This window comes from Sander lucioperca, chromosome 10 (genome assembly GCF_008315115.2).
Source record: "Sander lucioperca isolate FBNREF2018 chromosome 10, SLUC_FBN_1.2, whole genome shotgun sequence".
In the NCBI taxonomy this organism is placed as follows: Eukaryota; Metazoa; Chordata; class Actinopteri; order Perciformes; family Percidae; genus Sander; species Sander lucioperca.
The window spans coordinates 28,569,221-28,589,180 of NC_050182.1; the positions used below are offsets into that span (position 1 = coordinate 28,569,221).

At 40.2% G+C, this 19,960-nt stretch overlaps 1 protein-coding gene across 5 annotated transcripts in view; it reads left to right on the top strand.

Annotated features, from left to right (window-relative positions):
• Window positions 1–19,960, top strand: part of fhod3b (formin homology 2 domain containing 3b) — a 94,078-nt gene that overhangs the window by 10,239 nt on the left and 63,879 nt on the right. For all 5 annotated transcript variants that reach the window (XM_031298965.2, XM_031298966.2, XM_031298967.2 and 2 more), the window contains exon 3: window positions 3,479–3,543. In XM_031298965.2, coding sequence (XP_031154825.1) covers window positions 3,479–3,543 — 65 coding nt within the window. The remainder of the gene's footprint in view (window positions 1–3,478; window positions 3,544–19,960) is intronic.

Consider the following 19,960-nt stretch of genomic DNA (forward strand, 5'->3'; position numbering starts at 1 on the left):
GCACATCTGAAAGCCAACAGTTTTGTGCTAAATATGCCTTTCTTGGTTTCATTGAGTGTTCTTCATGCGTTCGACAACCAGCTAGAAGTCGAGCATATTAAAATCCAAATGTTCCTGCCTCAACTATTCAGAGTTTCTGATCATCTCCTCTCATCTCTCTTAGGACAGCTCCACTTTCAGTATTTTCATTTTTTTCTGACCCACTTGGACATTGTTTACTAGACGCTCACAGTACACAAGATTTTAGTTTGAGGAGAAAAAAAAGCACACATGAAAAAAAACAGAGGAATTGTCAAACACACAGTACAGCTTAAACTTCAAGGAGCGAAATAAAACACCAGTTGCCCCTTCTGCATTTGCAGAGCAGTTAACAGGTATTATTAACAGAATAGAACAGCTTGGTGATTGTTCAGAGTGTATGTGGTTGTGTGTCTTGAGTGTGTGAGACTTGGTCAATGGTTAGTAAAGCAGCCTCCTCTGATGGAAATGAGCCCTGTCTCTCTGCCTGATTCTTTAGCCTCCTTAACCCCCATGGCTCACTCAGACTCTGCGGGTCCCTCTGTAGACACTGATGCAGGAGTCTCTCAAGCAGGGGTGTTCACCAAGAAAGTGCTGAGTCAGCAGGCCTCCGTGGGGCCTTCTTGTCTGGCATTAATTGGTCTTCGAGGAGAAGAACTGGCTTTACTGTATTCCAAGTATGTGTGTACACCTTCTGTGGGTACACATTTTGTGTTGTTTTATAAACAGTGCCAGTAATGCTCCCTTAGATAAAGCCAGAGAGAATGGACTGGCAGGTATCCACTGGTCCAGTTGCTGCTGCTATGGATATTAGGACTAAGACAGAGCTTTATGAGGGTGCTGTACAACCGAGCAGGGACAGGAGAATGGGTACAAATAGAGAAGAAAATAATGTGGGTTATAGAATTGGCAGATAAAGTTGTTGCATTCTCACAGCTGCATTCCTGTTTGCAACATTTGATAGGCAAACTGAGAATGATGAATAACACATGTATGCTTTTAAGTAAAAAGACCAATTGCTTTGGGTAATGGTCAAGTTTATTCTTTTCATGAGATTATTAAGAATAGTCATGGTTATTCAAATTGTAGCAACAAAGGTATTTCAGAAGCATGATGTCGCACATGATGAATCAGATTTAATAGGAGCTTGGCTTAAGTTGATTATACAGTACCACCACTGGAAGAAACCAGAACATTCTGGCACAGAGGAATGAACATAAGACCAAAAGAGGACTAGGGAATCCAGTAGGTATTATATCCCAACATGTAGCCAATTTGTTATCTGGCTCTTTATAGTTATCATTATTTCTGTAACTTTGGGCTCCACCCTTTACAGGCCTGCAGCACTGTCTATGGGAGTGCCTAAATTTCATGTTTAATTGGTTAGGGGTTCTGAAAACCTCACTTATATATTCCATGCACATTTGTTTAATTTGATAATGAGCATGTTGGCCTATGTAGCCTCAGGTCTTGGTTAAGCACAGGGATACTGTTGCAGCCAAGCAGAGACAAAGCAGACTTTCGTGACAAAATGGCTCTGGTTACCCATTTGCCTCAACAGCATCACAGAGGATTAAGTTCCTGTTTGCCGTCTCATCTCACCAGCAAAGGTCCATGTTGACAGATGTTGCTCCTGTGTCACCTCCGCTTGTTGCTGGATATTATATTTGCTAAATAGATAGCATATACAGATTTCCCCTGCTATGTAATCTGCTGGTGTGCATGTCAGTACAGTCTCCCACTGACTGGTCGGGGCAGGAAAGATGTCTGTCTGGAGCAGTTGTGCAGTTATGCTGCTTGCTTATGGTGAGGCAGCAGTATGATCTGCCTTCTGTGCTGATAGGCTTTTCCCTCTGTGTCAGACCCACGGCTGCCTGATTGTCACTAAGAGTAACAATCTGTTGCTGGCACTGAGCCAGCCTGAACAATCACACAGCCTTTGTGCATGCAGGATAAAAGCCTATTTGTCAGAGAGACGAATTAGAAGGGGGGTTGTCGCGCAACTCTACCTGCTATGCTCTTGTCCACAGTTGTGTCTACTGGGTTTGTTTGAGGCTTCTTTAGCTAGTAGGGAGGTTATAGGCACACTATGTGATACAAAATGTAAACAAAAGGGTGACCCCAACCACCAGAATTCAAAACATGGGAGTGAAATCCTCTTGATTGAAGTCCTTTTTCTGTCAAATCAATTGAGACAACACTACAACTAGATCTGTGTCATTATCTTCTTCTTATGTTGTTATAGGTTTGTTCACATTTGGGATGCAAACAGGCAGACATGTTTAATTATGACACCTAAAGTACAAGGCTGATCATATTCTGTATTTTTTCTTATCTTCAACAATCCCACGGTCAAGTATTGAATGTGCAGGGTAAGCCTGATATATGTTATTTCTGTCATTATTGTCCAAAAACTAAAAAAATAAAAATAAATGACTCGGTCCTTTATTACAATGGATTTGAGCAGTGTAGTTTATTTTGAGTCAATCCCACATAGACTGTCGCTGCAAATATTATAATCCACGGCTGAAAACAGTCACCAGAAATTCACTGTTTAATCCTGTCAGAGTAACACTGGTTAAAACCACATTGCCCAACTGTTTAAGCAAATGTGTGAGCTTTTTTTTAAATAAATTATATTTGTGACTCATTTTTAAAGATTTGCATCTTCAGTAGTATCGATTGAGCTTGAGGCTGGCTGCCACAGACAGGGAAGTAGGAAAATGTTGAGAGATGGACTAACGCATTTTTGGTTTTGGTCTTTTCATGGGATTTGTCTCCACTAAGATAAACTAATGGCAGCCTTATCCTTTAAAAAGGCAAATTGTATATCAAACTTTGTAAAGAAATTAGAGTGTGGACTTCTAAGTTGCCAAATGATCCTACAAACTACTCTGCTCTCACATTCACTTTCACAATTGAATAGAATTGGGGTGCATTGTTGTCAACAGGATGGTGATAGGGTCTTGGCATTTCTCCATTAACACTGGGAGGAGGAGTTGACCTCTTAGCTGCTCCCATCCTTCATCTTCACCTATGGAGACCTTTCCCCTGTTCTGTTCCGTGACCTGTTCCCTGTTGTGTTCAATCTGCAAATATAGAACGGTTTGAATAGGACTGAACGGTATAATTTGTCATCATTTTGCGCCTTTGCACAGTAGCTATTCAGATATATATTCTTGTCAGCACTTGCCTGCCTCTGGCATTTTGATGGCTGCCCCAGATTCAGAGAGACATTCGGCTTCTATATCTTGATACAGTTGCATGTGTACCCCCCCCACACACACACACACACACACACACACACACACACACACAGAAACACACACACACACACACACACACACACACACACACACACACACACACACACACACATCCCCGCACATTTAAATAATCATACATGGCTTAATGTCCAGTAACATTTCTCTTTCTCTCCATTTGTCTTTTTTCTTATCAGAAGAGGCAAGAAACACAGCGTTATTCTTCGAACACAGCTGTCCGTCAGAGTTCATGCCTGCATTGGTGAGTAATTAACTGTAATCCAAACTGTACATTTGTCACATCTCACTTTATGATTGCCAATTTGTCTGTCTCAGTCTATATCACCAGTGAGGTATGAGCTTTTTTTTTTATAGTTTTATTTTAATTACCTCTATTACCAGTAGATTACTTTATTGAGGTCCTTGTTTAACTTGCACAGTGGCAGTTTGGGAAATAGCCTAGAATCTTATTTTGAGCGAGAATTAACAGCATTTCAATAACACTGGCATGGAGCACAGCCTGAAAATATTTAATGTTTTTGGACTTACTGTGTTCTGTCACTTTGTTTTATCCGACCTCCTGGTGTCTTTTTAGTAATGTGAGGGAACCAGCACACGAGCTGAGTGAAAACATATGCAAACATGCATGCGTGTGAACACAGACACACACACACACAACGTGCTTATCAGAGATTGGGTTTTTATTAAACTAAGGATGCTAACTGCCTAAGCATTTACTAACTACAATGTACAGTACTCTATCAAATGTTGGCTGAAGTTCCCTTTCCCACATCTTTCTGACATGCAGCCTAACTGATAAATATGTGATAATTGTTTTGCCACTTTGTTTAATGTATGTATAATTTAAGAACTTAATACACAAGCCCTTGTAAAGTTATTTTCCAGTGACTTGTAGGGTTTGTTAGAAAAGAACGCTATGGTTGTCAGTAGCAGAATGTGGAGGAGCACACATTCTTACACAAACACACACAGTGCCTCCTCCACAGGCTTCAAGTGTAAAAATAACCCAATGCCTGGAAAAGCTATTAGGCTGTAAATTGTCAGATTTTAAAATTGGCTGTATCTCACTATTGCAGTAGAAGTAAACCAAAGGACCAGACATTTCTCATTTGAATGAAGTCACTATGATCTGAAAACTATCTCTGATAGTCGTCTCTGATTATTTATTCAACCTGCTGATGCGTGACGTGCAATGGAAAGGTTTAGAAACTCCAGCTGATCTTTTACTGAGATCGTTCTGTCATGTTGGATAGCTCATTAAACTATTGGTGAGACATACAAGAGAAATGAGAAAGACAGCTTTAGCTTGTTCTTGATCAGGTCTAGTTTGCACATGTTGATTACAAAGAGGATTTCTCTTTGATGTTCTTGACACTATAATTATGTAACTGATATCATATATTTAATATGCTGTCTTTTCAAACTTTGATAATTGTGGAGCGATGCTCCCTGGTTTTATAACAATGGATACCTAAAAGACATTTCCAGTCTTTTCCTGATTTACAGGTAACGTGCTGAACATGGCTGAACCTTTTAGACACTACTCTGAACTGGCTTCACCTTATTCTCTCCTCCTGCTGGTGCTTGGCTTAGCTTAGCGGAGCCTGGGGAGTGGCAGACAGACGTGCTGCTTTTCTCTAAGTGGATGATGACCCTCTTTCTCTCTAAGTTGACAGCCACCTGTTGCCCTCCTCTAGTCTCCCTCAGTGACTGCCCACGTGGCTAGCTGATTTATTTCCTCTAGGCGAGGTGGTCACTGTTACTGTTAACTTGTCCAGACATTTGATCCTAATTTTATCTGACTAGAGGGCTTACCTCGCAGCCCCTGAGTGCAGAATTACTGGGTGATTTTCCCACTCCACACAGGAGATAATTCGTTAGTCTTCCAAAGACAAATGGCATAGTATTCTTTACACTGTGCACTTGCTCTGTATTAAGGGATTGAGCATTCCCCTGCTGTCAGTTTATAAAGGCCAAAATGGCCCCCAAAGAGAAGCCCCCTCATTGTCAGTGATTATTTTTTGTTGGCCATACTCTTTTGCCTTTCAATAATAAAATAGGTTATGCAATGAAAAAAAAGCAGTTACAATTAATCGCCTTTGGAGAATAGCCAGCACAAAATGTACATAGGCATCAGAGTGGCTTTAACACAGTGATTTTCAAAATCTCTGGAAATCCTTTAGAAATGCTCCTTTTGTTTTAGTCTGACGAGCTTGAACTAATAGCACCACTCTTGTGTTACAGTAGCTTTAGGTCAAAGGATACTTGTATCAAACATCACCAGTGCTGTTTGGATGTGATTTGTTTAGTGTCACATTTTGAATGTAACCTCACTTACAGTAAAATAGATTACTAAATTAGCACACCCACGTTGTCAAGATATTTTGTTTATCCACCCCTTCATTAACATGAGTGATGGGTTGGTTACAATCATGTGTAATCTGTGTCATGTTCAACTATTATGTGGAAAACCCATAGCATGTATTTTAAGTTTTAATTAAGAACTTTGTTTATGTTGCTTTTTTGAGTTTCTCCAAATGTACACATCACAGGGATAGCTTTCAATCTTTGTGTATGTGTGTGTATGTTGCATTGCATGTGTCATAAACCACAGCAAGACCTAATCCAGGCTTCCCTAATCATAGTCATTAGCTGCCACATACATATGGTTCTGCGTGGACCAGGCGTAAATCTAAGCATCAGAGTCAGTAAAGGAAGGAAAGTGCTCACCCGAAGAGCTAATGGTTTATTAAACTGCTTTTTACGATCTACCTCTGGCACAGTGATTTGTTTTAGTCACACAGTGAAGCAGTCCAGGCTCTTTGTACGAAACGTGCCCATCAGGCATCATACAAATATTTATCCCTGGGTGTTCTGCAGCGTGTAGATTCATGGTATGAAGCTCCTTGGATATTTGTCTGTATGTTAAACAGTACTTGTTATATGCATCAGTCCTTTCGTGGAGAAAAAACTTTGAATTTACTTTTGAATGGATGAGTTTTTGTTATAAGATGACCAGTAAGTGGTGATCTTTGTTTATATTTGTTTGACCAGCCTGGGATTTAGAAAATAAACTCAACTCATCCCTCTCTGCGTGTTAGCATTGGCCACAGCCTGTTTAAATTGCTGGGCTGTTATTGTTGTCGGTGAACTAGATGTGGTAGCGAGGGTTTGATTAAAGCAATCCGGTGCTTATTTTAGTGTTGTCTGCAAGTACAATAAAGTAGGTCCTCTTTTTATGTGCCATTTTGTTTTCTGAGGCTGCCCGAGTTGCCGTGATGTGATGGTATATGGAGAATATAAAGACAGGGAGAGAGACTATAGTATGGGCTGCTGGATGTTTAAATTGGGATACCAAGTTAAGAATTAACAAATGTCACATATGTTTTGTAATTATCAGCAGCTCTTGCAAAGAAAAGACTCTAAACAAGCTTTTCTTGAGTTCATAGAGATGTTCAGTCAGAAGCTGTTCCTCTGGCAATTAATGACATTTATGAATTGCTAGACTAACATTTGATGTGACAGATCTATCAACTACTACTCTGCAATCCAGAAAAATCGCGTTGATGTGCAGAAAATCATCTTGAACTCTGTCACAGTCAAACAAATTATTTTATATAGAGCCAGCTCTTCATCAATCACAGATTAGCGGGTGGTACAAACTTATTTTTTTTGTTTACAGCAAGTAGTTATTATTCACAAATGTGAAAATCATACATTTGAAAGCTGAAGTTAGTTGGTATTCCCATTTAAGAGCAGGTTCATCTGTCAACACACTGATCTCAGCTGAGAAGTGACAGCTGTAATAAGAGGTGACACATTCTTAGTGGATTATCTGCCTTGTCTTTTACAACCTCTTATAATCCGGGCTCAGCACATGATTCATTGTGACCGCTGTTGACTTGCGTTTCATTTTTGCGCTATCATTTTGTCAAATTGGTAGTTTTGATCTTCAGGTTGACAACTGAAAACTCTGTGGTTGTTAAGATGGAAGACGATGAGCAGTAAATTCTCTACGATTATCCCTCTGCAAACCGTGTTGGAGGATGAGTTCCTGGCAGCTAACAACGTAGTTGCATGGAAATGTACACTGTTAAGTGTGGGCTTTTCAATGTTTGTTTATCTAATTAGTGTATAATTGTGTGTGTGTGTCTACTGTATGTGTGTGTGTGTGGGGGGGGGTGTCAGCACATTGACTTAAGACAATCACCTGCGGGTTATCGTGGTGCTCCCAACCACAGTGTTTGCTATTCCACACACTCTGCCAGATCTGTACTAAGCCATCTACAGTTTTGTGAATAGACAAAAAACAATTCCAGTAGTTAACCTGCCTATTAAAAAGAGGATCAGCTTGAAATACCTGCTATCATTTTGTAAAAAGCAAAGAGTTACTCAAGGTTATGGCTCATATCCAGTTCTCTGCATCAGGTAAAATTAATTCTGGGAAAATGTGAAAAATCTATTATTACATTTATTTGACATTTTTATCTGGTTATTAGTAACTACTATCTAGTATTATAGCTCTGTCACAATGCACCTTCGGATTAGTACAAATATTGAGGATCCTCGGTACAGCACCACACTTTTGGGTCACAATAAAGCAATAATTCAAATATCTAGTTATGTTTTTATGACTGGAGAGTGCCAAGCAAGCGGGGAATAATTAAAAACATTCATATTACGTGGCACCCATGAGACAGATTAAATGGCCTCTTTGACTTCACATAACGAGACCCCAAAATGGGATCATGGACTTAGAGTCACCCTAGGAGGCCAACCTAAACAACACTGTGCCAAAGAGGAGAAATCTGAGGCAGCAAACATCTCTGGATGGAAGTGGAGTGCAGTGGGTCTTGCTTTTTTGTCTTGCACAGCTGATAGCCAAGCTAGATCAGTGGAAGGTAGCTTTCCCTCGCTCTGTTTTTATATACTCTCTGTTTGGCTGTGAGCCCAACAACCCCATGCAGAGAGATAACAATGTAGTTTAGGTTAATACTTTATTCATGGACAACCATAAAGGACTATGTTTCCCTTCATTTTTTCCCTGTGCCCTCTCAACTAAAATGTAACTTTTTCCATTTTTTGGTTGGATTAGAACTAATTGTTGGCTCTTTTTGCAGATTTGCTTCACATACTGTACAAGGTTGTAGACTCCTGTGACATTAATTCGTATAAGCACACTCATATGCTCACATCACATGCACACACTCCTGCAAAGGCATGCACATATTAAAAAGCCATCTGGTTCCAGTTGAAAGGCCCCTCAGCGCTGCTCTTCACCCGTCCAAAAGAGAAGAGAGTTGTCTACGTTTTCATCCAATAGGGGAGTATTTCTTTCTTGCTGTTTTAACAGGGTAGAGAGAGAAGTGTGAGCGTGCAGCCTGACTAGGGGACAAAACTAAGGATTCCTGTGGATAGGGGTCCTACTGTATGGCCTCATTATTGAGTTTCAGTGCGGTAAATAATGATAGTCTGTATTTTTTATTCTTCTCCATTCACTGCTGACAACTAGCCAAACTACTGTCAGAAAAAATGCAATGATTGGTTTAAAATTGGTTTTAATTGATTTTACAGTCAACTCGTAACAAAATATAGTTTTTCAAAGTGGCACATCATGGCATATGAGTTGGACCGTTAAGAGTGGATGCCATGTGAACTAGAGCACTCTGGGGTTTACCACTGCTGTGAGACTGGAGCAGTCCTTGAAGTGGACAGGTGTGTAACCTCAGTAGCCACAGACTTTAAACAGCTGCCTGTTCAATGAGGGACAATTTGGAAGGAATCTTTTGTTTGTTTTTGCTCAAACCAACATTTATTTGATGTCTGCAGAGAATTGTTTATGGTATATTTTCACAGGGGTCTATGTAAGAGCTGAGGTTTAAGGTGCCTCTGCACAGCCAGTGTTTGCCCTCTCTCTGTATCCTTAATGGAGGGAGAACGAAGAGGAGCAGACTGAGAAAACATGAAGATGTTTTCATTTATCTCCTTGGTTGTATGCAATATTGACAGATTTAAATGCCATTATGTTTAATAGTACTAGTTTAGGGCTGCAATTAACAATTATTTTCATTATCAATTAATCTAAAGATTGTTTTCCTGATAAATTGATTAATTGTTTGGTCTTTCAAAATTCAGTAAATAGTGAAACATTCAGGTACTCTTACATAAAACAAAGAAGAGCTAATCCTGACATGAATGTTTGCTGTTTTTAGAAGAAAAATTACATAAAAGGTTAAACGACCATCAAAACAGCCGGCAATTATTTTTATGCTCCAAAAATAATCGTTATGTTATGTTTGTTATCAAATAAGCGCTTTGTTGTCTAATTGTTTCAGCTCTAAACAAGATTTTATTTGATTTTGAGCAAACAAAAGATTTTAGATTTTTAGAACTTAGATTTAATTAATTTAGCTTGGTAGCCAATCACATTTCACCTGCTACTCTGGTAATTTTATTCTGTTTTGTATGCCTGTTACGCTCTGCTAAATGTGCCTCTATACAATATGTCTATATGCCACCACTGTCATCTATCTCTAATCTTTTAGCAGAGTTCAGTGCGTAATTCATCATTTTGTCATATTTGACTTTGGGGTTTGTGGTTATATTATATGGGCATTTGAGTGCCAGTATTGACAAGAAATAACCCTAACCTTTAACGCAGTACCCCACTGGCCTTCAGCCAAATCCTAGTATGCCATGGAATTCCATCTCACATCCTCCCTCACATGTCATGCAGGCTCCTTTTCTTTCCTTCCACTTTGATGTCTTTGTAAGGAAACGTCTCTTTCCCTCTCTGCATCTATCAGGAGAATATGAGAAATGCTTAGGAGAACCAAAACACTTCATTTTTTCTGTCGTTACAGTAACTGTCTGTCACTCATCCAATGTTCTATGAAACAGCGTTGTTATTTCTTCTCTCACTTTGGATCACGTAGTGTTGCTACAGCTGGCTAGCTTTGAATCATTTACCATTGCTGTTTTGCTTTGAGGGAGGATTTATTGGATTTTTTGTTACATTCATGCAGTGGGATCGATTTAGTCTTTAAGCTGACATCAGCTGGAAAAATAAAGATTGACATGACCTGCTTAGGGGAATGTGACAGTCATTTTTGCACAGCTTTGTTTTTGCACTGTGTAAATTGGACACTCGACTCTTGTACACATTCTTGAAACTGGTGGAGAGATTTTTTTCATATCATTGTTTTGGTGTGGAGAGTCTGTCACAATTGTGGTAGCTGCCATTTTTTTTTTTTTTTTTTACATCATTTTTTTTAAATTATTTTTATATTTTTGAACATACAGAACATACAAATACAAATACAACTGAACAAGAACAAAAACCCTCGCCCACCCTCTGCGGTCTTGAGGAAAATCCCCCCAAAAAACAGGAAAAAAAAAATCACACTCCTCCTCTACTTCTTGCGATGCTGAGGTCATTACATCTGATATTTGTGCTGCTGTGCTTTTCCATAGGTCTATAGTCGATGATTTGGCTTTGTTAATCCTTGCTGTAGAGCGCTCAAGCATAACTATGTCTAGAAAATACGCCAACCACTGTTTTATACAAAGCGAGTGAGGGGGGGGAGCCAGCGTTGAGCTATCATTTTCTTGGTTGCGGTTGAGCCGGCTAGCCAAACTTTCCTCTGTATCTCAAGCAAGTGTAACTTAGAGTCGTCATTAAGTAACAAAACAATCGGATCAGTAGGAATTCAAGCTCCTATCACATCAGATATTATTGATGTTCTGTTATTCCAGAACTCACACACCTGTTCACTCTCCCAGACCATGTGCAGGAAAGTTCCAGTTTGTTCAGGTTGACAGAACGTGCAATAGGGAGTGGGAATAACTTTAGAGACTTATCTCTTCTGAGGAGTCCAATATGTCCTATGACATATGTTAAAGTGGATCTGCTGGTGATTTGGGTTCTTGGAACAGTGGAAAATGTCCCAAACTATCTCCCAATTAATTGCGTTCCCTTCAGGGTTCAGTTCTCGCTCCCATTTCCTTGCTATTGGGAGTTCTCCTATGGATGCTTGCATCAGTTTGGCATAGATCTTGGACGCTAATCCTCTCACCGGAAAATCAACAAATCATTTAATGACTGGGTGCGGCTGAAGACTATTTCCCCATGGCACTCCATAACATTTTAGGGCTGATCTTAAGCGCAGATACAAAAAGAAGGATGTCCTGGGTACCTCAAAACTAGCTCTTAGATCTTCAAAACTCAACATACCTTTCTCATTGAATAGCTGGTTTACAGTATAAATGCCTATGTCACTCCACTGTTTGCAAGCAAAGGGTTTGTTACCAGACATTAAGTGTGTATTGTGCCAAATTGGGGTGTTCAAATGCCACTTGTTGGTGTAGCATAGTTGCTCCTCCATCTGTTTAAAGTTAGTCAATGTGCATACACTTTTTTGGACACACACCTGCAAAGGCAAGGTCTTGCAGTCTTAGACTTCCAGTGAGGTTTTGCTGTATTTCTCTCCATGGGACTGTAGATGAGGGGTCCATCCACACTCTGAGGGCCCTTAGCTGAAAGGCTATGTGATACACTTTAAGGTTGGGGACAGCCAAGCCTCCAGTGTTTGAGGTATGTTGTAGGGTAGAGTATTTTAGCCTAGGTTGTTTATTATTCCAAATATATTGCCGAATTAAGATATCAAGTTTCTTCCAGAAATGTATCGGTGGGGGAAGGGGATCATTGTACTTAAGAAATTCACACGAGGAACTATGTTCATTTTAACAGCAATCCTGGAGCATAGTGATGGCGGTAGACCGGCCAATTGGCCAGATCCCTTTGAACACTACTTAATATAGTTTCATAGTTGTCCTGGACAACTCGCTGTAGGGATGTGTGTATGGTGATGCCCAAATATGTAATTTTGCTTTGGGTTGGTATTGTAACACTAATGGCTGATGCCACATGCCTGTTGTTCAATAAAAGAACATTAGATTTATTTCAGTTAATTTTATAGCCGGAGATTGAGCCAAATTCGTTGAAGATCTTAAGAATTTTTGGAATAGAGTCCTCAAGATCAGCAATGTACAACAAAATATCGTCTGCAAATAATGATATTGAGCTGCTACTGGATTTATGGCTACTTATGGCTTGGGCTAACGGTTCAAGAGAGATTGCAAATAGCATGGGGGAGAGCGGACATTTGCTCTGTCTTTTTAAAAAACTGAAAGACACGGGGACAGTAGTATCCCCCTGTCTTCCACCTCATTCTGCTTCTGCATCCTCTGACTTGCCAGCTTCTCATGCCCTGGCCAAATGTGATGATGTAGTCAGAGAAACCTTGCAGATTCTATGTTTCTATTTTATCAGGTAAACAGTAGCTGCTTCAAATTATGGTGTTAGATAGATTACCAATGTCCTTTTTTATCTTTCTTATCTATCTTTCTTTCTTTTCCCATGTTTCACATTGTGTTGTGTTGTGGTGACTGGCTGGGGGCCAACAGAAACTTCAGGCATATTCATCAAGAGTCATTTGGCAAAGGTAGAAAGTATGTGGCGTTTTGTGGTGATGTGCTAATGATTGAGAGCCGTCCAGTCGTGTTCTGGTTCACAACAGTGTAACCACCCACAGGGGGAGGCATGATACACAGCTGTGGAATGATTATGGATATTGTAGACCATATTGTGAGCCATTGTAAATATTAGCTAGGTCATCAGGTATCTGTTTCTTTCTATCAGCTTCAAACATGTTCAAGGCCAAGGAGCAACTATGGTTGTTATTTTTAGAGCTGATGTAAGCTCAAGTCCAGGGAAGAAGTGGGATAAGTATTATTTATATTGTATATTTAATGAAACAGGATACCCTTTCAACTTCACAATAAGGCATTCATTTAATTTCTATTCACTTTTAGGTGTGGGAGGGATTCAAAAGTTCTGTAAAATGAAAAAAAAACTAGAGCATGTGATGCAGTTGATACTGATGAAACAGGAAGGAGAATTTAAGGAATACATATTTTACAGATATTAGATCACAAAGGAGGATGATGTCTATAGCGAGGCAATTAAACCACATTTTCATCAAACTTGAAGCACATTTTAAGCAATCAAAATGACAAAAGTAACCACAGTGTTCTAACTTGGCTTTTGATTAAGGCCGCCCAGACTGAAGCTGAAATACTCAATCCTCTCACCTCCATCCCAGACATGGTTGGCTGATTGGAGAGCCCAGTTGAAATAAAGAGCTCAAGCACCAGGAGAATCTCCTCTTGCAGCCCACCCATGGCTCTGAAGGGGACCACTCAGAGTGGCCGTAGCAGGAGAAGATTGGACAACCTTTGTTACATTTTTTGAAGCAGAAGAAAAGAGCCATACAGTAGATAGAGAAAGAAGAGAAGAGGCCTCATTGCCTTGTGTGAATGTCGGCCAAGAGCCTACTTAATCGGTTCAGGCATGTCGGGCAGTTGGGATGGCTCTATCTGAACTGCAGGTTACAAGAGGATTCAGAGTGTCTGTCGGAATTGCATGTCGCGCATGGTAGTGAAATGTCTTACAAATGCAAAACACTAGTGTCAAGCATATGAACACGTTAATTAAGGGAGGTTTTAGGACTAATAGTGTTGATGGAGATGAGGACATTTGCAAGTTTAAGATGTTCTTAAATTCAACAAGGACTTGTCAAATTTTGTAAGGGAAAAAAATACATAAATTCAGTACTAATTACATTTGAACAAACAGCTTACCCAATCTTACTCCGTGGTGAGCCTAAAAGAAACATTGTCTGCTTTTGCTTAGTCTGGATTATAAAGAGGAGTGAAAATCTCTATTGGTATAAACCATAAGTGATGTGTCCTGAAGTTGTGAGGAAAGCGAGCCATGTTTACATCATTGTTGTGGTTAAAGCTGTGTAAAGTTAAGTCTCATCTTTCAGTGAATATGTCAGACATTGTTGTGATCCATTCAGATCTATTCATATGTGTTGTATGGGGGTTTTCTCGGTGATCACTTAAGGATCATTGAACACACAAAGCCCTAAAATGTTTTGCTTAGACCTCTTGTTTATAAGATAAAAGCCTGTGTATAAGCCTTTAATCTCTGTGTTTGGAAATGTGAAAAATGTTTGAATCTCTCCCAGTGTCTGGACCTCAGAATTCTATGACATCAGTGACTGTTCTCTCTGCTTGTTCTACGATGAATGCCTTTTGTATTAGTGAGGTTCAACACAAAGCTGAGAGAGGCCGTATAGGGTTTCATTCAGAATTCGCTGTTCACACACACACACACACACACACACACACACACACACACACACACACACACACACACACACACACACACACACACACACACAAATACTAAATACAGGGGGGTGGACACCATATACAAACATCTGTTCAATAAAATGTATTGCATTGTTCTTTTTTGCATTATATTATCTTCTTTTCTTTTTTTCTTTTTCTTTTCAGAGGTGGGAGTTAGGGAGTAAATGGGAATACATTGAAATATAATGCAATCCAAAAAGTCTAACAAGCTAAAATAAAACATAAAAACAAGAAAAAATTGAAGCCTGCACCAGTGAAATAAAAAGGAACATACTGCAGGATGAGTGGTCTATCACCCAAAGACCTAAATCCAGTATGAAATTTTGGAAAAAATTGCTGGCAATCATTTAACATGATGCTGGATCTGTATTGGTATAGGCAATCAACATTAGTAGCTTTTTACTTCCCCCCTCAAGAGAGGCAGGGAGTTGACCTTGCATGGCACAGAATCACAGGATCACATATTACATAGAAATCCATCTTTTCAGGCTTCAAGTAATGCGTTTGTTTTCAAACAGCAGCGGACCGAACCAAACGCGTCCTGTGAGGAGCTACTGTCAGCTACGGGTGTGGTTTAGGTGTGTGAGAAAGTGTTGGTGTGACAGCTGTGACTATTCATCCAAAACAACAATAGCAGACGTGATAGACACGTGGCTCATCCAATAACCTGGCAAGTATTTTTTTTTAAACTGCCTACCCTTTTTTCAAACAGTTTCAATGATGGCATCTCAGATGATTTTGTTAACAAACCATCTGGCTCGTCAGGTTAGCAGGGAGTGCAGAATCCATTCATCAACTTTATGCCATTGATAGACCACTGGTGACCTTATGTGGCAAAGATGGCGAGTCATTTTTGTTGCACTTTATGAATACAATCATTTTAGTTTTAGTTTGGCTACTTCATGCAAATAATGCAATCTTTTGTGTCATCATGAACCACATATTAGCCCCAGACTCCCCCCTAACTTTTCCCTGCTGCAGCGGAGCACAGCCTACTATGGCAGGCAACAGGAGCAGCTGTGTTGGAAGGGAGGCATGGAGGAAGTAAGAGTATGATTTCTTTTGTTCATCCGTGTAGAGAAACATCAGACCGCCAGGTTCAGTGTTTACTTGAAAACTGAAGTCAGGATCTACAAGTCAGAGGGGATGATCAGTGTCAGGTGTTTTTCTGTTGCAACACAGCTGACAATGTGAGACATTTACACATTTATGGCACTTGTAACCTTGTTCCACACAAAAGGGTACTTAACCTTGATTATTCAGCCTTATTATTACTTATTATTCAGTCACAACACACAAAAACTGATGGATCTTTAGGCATGTGAACTTAATAAAATGTCATTATCTTTTAGCATACAGTGGGTGATGTGCTCTGTCTAGCCCAACATTTTGTAACTGACTCAACATTGCTGTCTACGTATCTGAAGTCAATACTTGTCCCTATGAGACCCTGTCACAGGCGAGAGAGGTCCGACACATTACACAAACACATTCATCACATTTTGATTCGACCAGCTAGATTTCAGCCACATCAGTGATTAATGAAAATGTTTATGGTGCTAGGCAGATTTTTACAACCAATCCCATATTTATCCTAATGGTCATAATAGACAAACTCTCATACGGTGCACAATACATTTGTAGTACACACTAAAATAAAAGTCCCCCCATGTGCCAGTGAGTATACTACTGCATGTTGTATCTCTTATAAATGATTCTATTGTTGGGGCAAGATTTCATGCTTTTTGGTTATATATGTTGTTTAGTGTCCATTGAGGGAGAATATACACTATAGCGCAGTAAAAAAGAGTTACAATACAGTAACTTTATTTTCCTCACAGCTGTAAGGTACCTTCAGCCAGTCTGTGTACATGCAGTAATCTCCTGTTTTGTCATCCTCTATGGAACAAATATAACAGTTTTTATATTCAAAGAAGCATCTTTAGACATCCACAAACCTCAATGTCAAAACTTGTCTTTAGTCCTCACCTGGATGTCTGAACACAGCAATGTATTTACATAGTTTCAAGAAATTCTCCTCCACTTCATACTGATCAGTAAAATTAGACTTTGACCTCTCCCAACAGTCAGCTGTTGCAGGCTGCTGGAACTCCTAAAAATGACATTGACTACCTAAAATGACACTAAAGGAGGCCCCCACCCTGCCATGTGCTGCCATCTGAGACATTTGTGTCTCAGCATTTAGAGGAAGTGTTAAAGCTCAACCTGCCAACCAGACATGCACTTCTGCCAAGGCTTGTCTTGAGACAGACACTGTCATTTCACTTTATTAGAACATATACAACTGGTATTTTATTTAAACTTGGCATACATTGATAAGAGTTTTCAAAACGAATAATTTGGGCATGACTACATATTGCTATTTTGACATTTAATACTTATAGAATCAGAAGAGTGTTCTTGATGCACAGCCATTTCATAACAAATGAGTTTTCCTGATGTACGCTTGCATAATAAAAAGACACATAAAAGGGACAATTTCATCTCTTTTCAGGTACTGTCTTACATGAGAGACATGTCACATTGTCCTGGTTTCCTTGACAAGCTAAGGGTAGATCTCTTACTTCTGACAGAATGGAGCCAGGGTCAACTGGAGTTAACCCTGTCTAACCCTCTGGGCCACCTGGAGACCCCACCACACAGCTCACCAGGATTATCCCACACCCTCCTGCACATGAGTTGCACACATATTACGGGCCATTGAGGTCATATCTCTCTCTCTCTCTCTCTCTCTCTCACACACACACACATACAGTCTCTCTCTCTCTCTGTCTTTGATGACCGTGTTCTAGGATGCTGATCCTGTAAATGCTACAGGATGAAAGGGCTGGTTTGGCACAGGCCTGTTTGACCTCAATAGCTTCCACTATGGGAGCTGGCTGCACCCCTTTTTTGTTTGGGTTGACATTTGTGGGAAGCTGTCACCCCTGAGGTCAGCCGGTGGGGGCGGGCTGAGTGACTAGAGGACCACCTCCTGTCACCATTAAATGATTTATGATGAAAAGACACAATCACAGCTCCTGTAAGCTACATTGAATACTCAAGCCATAACATCATTTCAGTCCTCTGCCTTCCTCTGTGGTGTTTACAAAGGCAGAATTGGAAAGAAAATATTTTAAAGTGCCCATATTATGAAAAAATCACTTTTTCTGGGATTTGGGGTGTTATGTTGTGTCTCTGGTGCTTCCACACACATACAAACTTTGAAATAAATCCATCCATGCTGTTTAGAGTGAGATACGGTTTCTGAATGTGTCCTGCCTTCAGTCTCTGGGTGAGCTGTTCAAAATCGGCACGACTTGTGACGTCACAAGCCGAAACGAGCAGGCTAACCGCAACCATTAGCTCGTAGCGTTAGCATGCTAACGCTAATGCTAACGCTAATGCTAACGCTAGCATGCTACCTCGTTCTCAGTAGCAAAGCACTGCTACAACACACACAAGTTCACCATAATCTACAAAAGAACTACTTACATGTGCGCCTTCATTTAGAAGTCTCCCAGCTAATCCTGCCTTGTAACTGACCCAAGTTGTAGAAACAGCCTTTCTTTTACTGTCTATGGAGCTAGCTAGCTGACATGATCTACATCTGAGCTACTGGGCATGTGCAGTGCAATCAAAGATAGTACAGAAGAAGAAGAAGAAGAAAAGAGGTCTCACTCTGTAGCTAAAACAGAGACCAGGTGAAAAGAGGATCTGCAGCAGTGAGAGAGAGCACTGCAGTACAACAAAAATATGGTGTTTTTTGAAAATTAAACCATGTAAACCTATTCTGGTACAACCTTAAAATACAATTATGAACCTGAAAATGAGCATAATATGGCTGCTTTAAAGAGACTGTTTGGCATGAGTTGCTTTACATTCCTTCCAAGACATTACCTTTTGGACATACTGTAGATACCTTCTCCTCTTAGAGAGATTCTGTTAGGTAATGGTAATGTTTGGCAATAGTACAACTTTCAACCATTTTCTCATTTTATTTGTCATTGGAACACATAAGAAAGAGGTTAAGTGGAATTTAGTCCAGTGGAAAGTTCCTGAATAAGAGAAATGATATTTCATTCCCAGTCTGAGACATTTCACATATGTCAGGTTTTCTTATGGCTTATTTTGCATTAATCCGCTGCCCCATATTTTTGCGTGTAACCACTTTTCGTGCCCTCCGTTTCTAAATCGAGAAAGATGGTTTTAGAGGGAGAGAAAAAGACATGGAGGAATGTTCCCCTGCTAAGACGTCATGTGGTGTATGACTGTGCACACCACCAGGCCGGCCCTTTCAGAGGGACAAGTCTTTCCTGGAAATCTCAATTTACCTCCGAATAACAAAAAAGGGACAATATATCACAGACATGTACATCTACACGAAACAGGGAGTTATTGGGGAACAGGAGCAATTAGTAAAGAGTCATAGTAAGACAAGGTTGTTGCCTTTTTGTATTTGATGACATCAATATTCTTCACCTTTGGTATCATGTTATCAAGCCAGCTGATCATCCTGTGTCTGGTTCTCTATCATCTGAGTGCATTTAAAGAACACACTCTTCTCACAAGGCTGGTCCCTGTTTCTCTCATCCATAGTAACTAACTATAGACCTTGAAGGCATATCACATAGTACAGTGCTATGGATCTTAGTGGATGTCTTGAGCCAGCTCTTTTTCGTCTGTTTCCCATCAGGCAGGCTGCCTCAGCAGGGCCTCAGCCTGCCCGTGAGTGGAAATCTTTGGCCCGTGTTATCTTTGGAAAGTGTTGAGTCCACAAAAACCCAGGAGCATGGAGTCCAGTGTCAGCTAGACATCCTGGGCTCACTATTACTAAGGACAGATGGAGACATTGTGCTACACCAGAATGAAGATGAGTTGAAGAAACCAGTAGAAGATATTAAAGGACCATCTATACTGTTGTAGCAGACAGGAAACGTTTCCTGCCTGGTTATTTGGCTGAGGAAAACTGATCAGTGTTGCAGTTCATTGAAAACATTTTTGGAACAACACAAACAACAAAGACCGTTGGACTTCAGGACATGATGAGCACTCTCTGACACTGACAGCTACATGGTCCGATGAAATGGTCCAAGATTAGACACTGCTTTTTGCTGAAACAGTTAGGTTTTTTTTGTCATAAAAAAGCTGAGGGAATGTGGAACAAAGAGCTCCATATGTGTAGTAGGCTGTAGTGTAACCCAAGTCTTGTAGTGAGGAGGGCCTCATCCACTTAATGCAGGAATCCATCTCATTCCCCCTGTCTATATTGCTGTGATTTTTCTCTTCATAATGATCCCCAAGAGCCAGCAGGAGATTGGATGGCCTCCTATACATTGTGCATGTTGTGGCGGGGCGTGACAAATTAGCACCCTGCA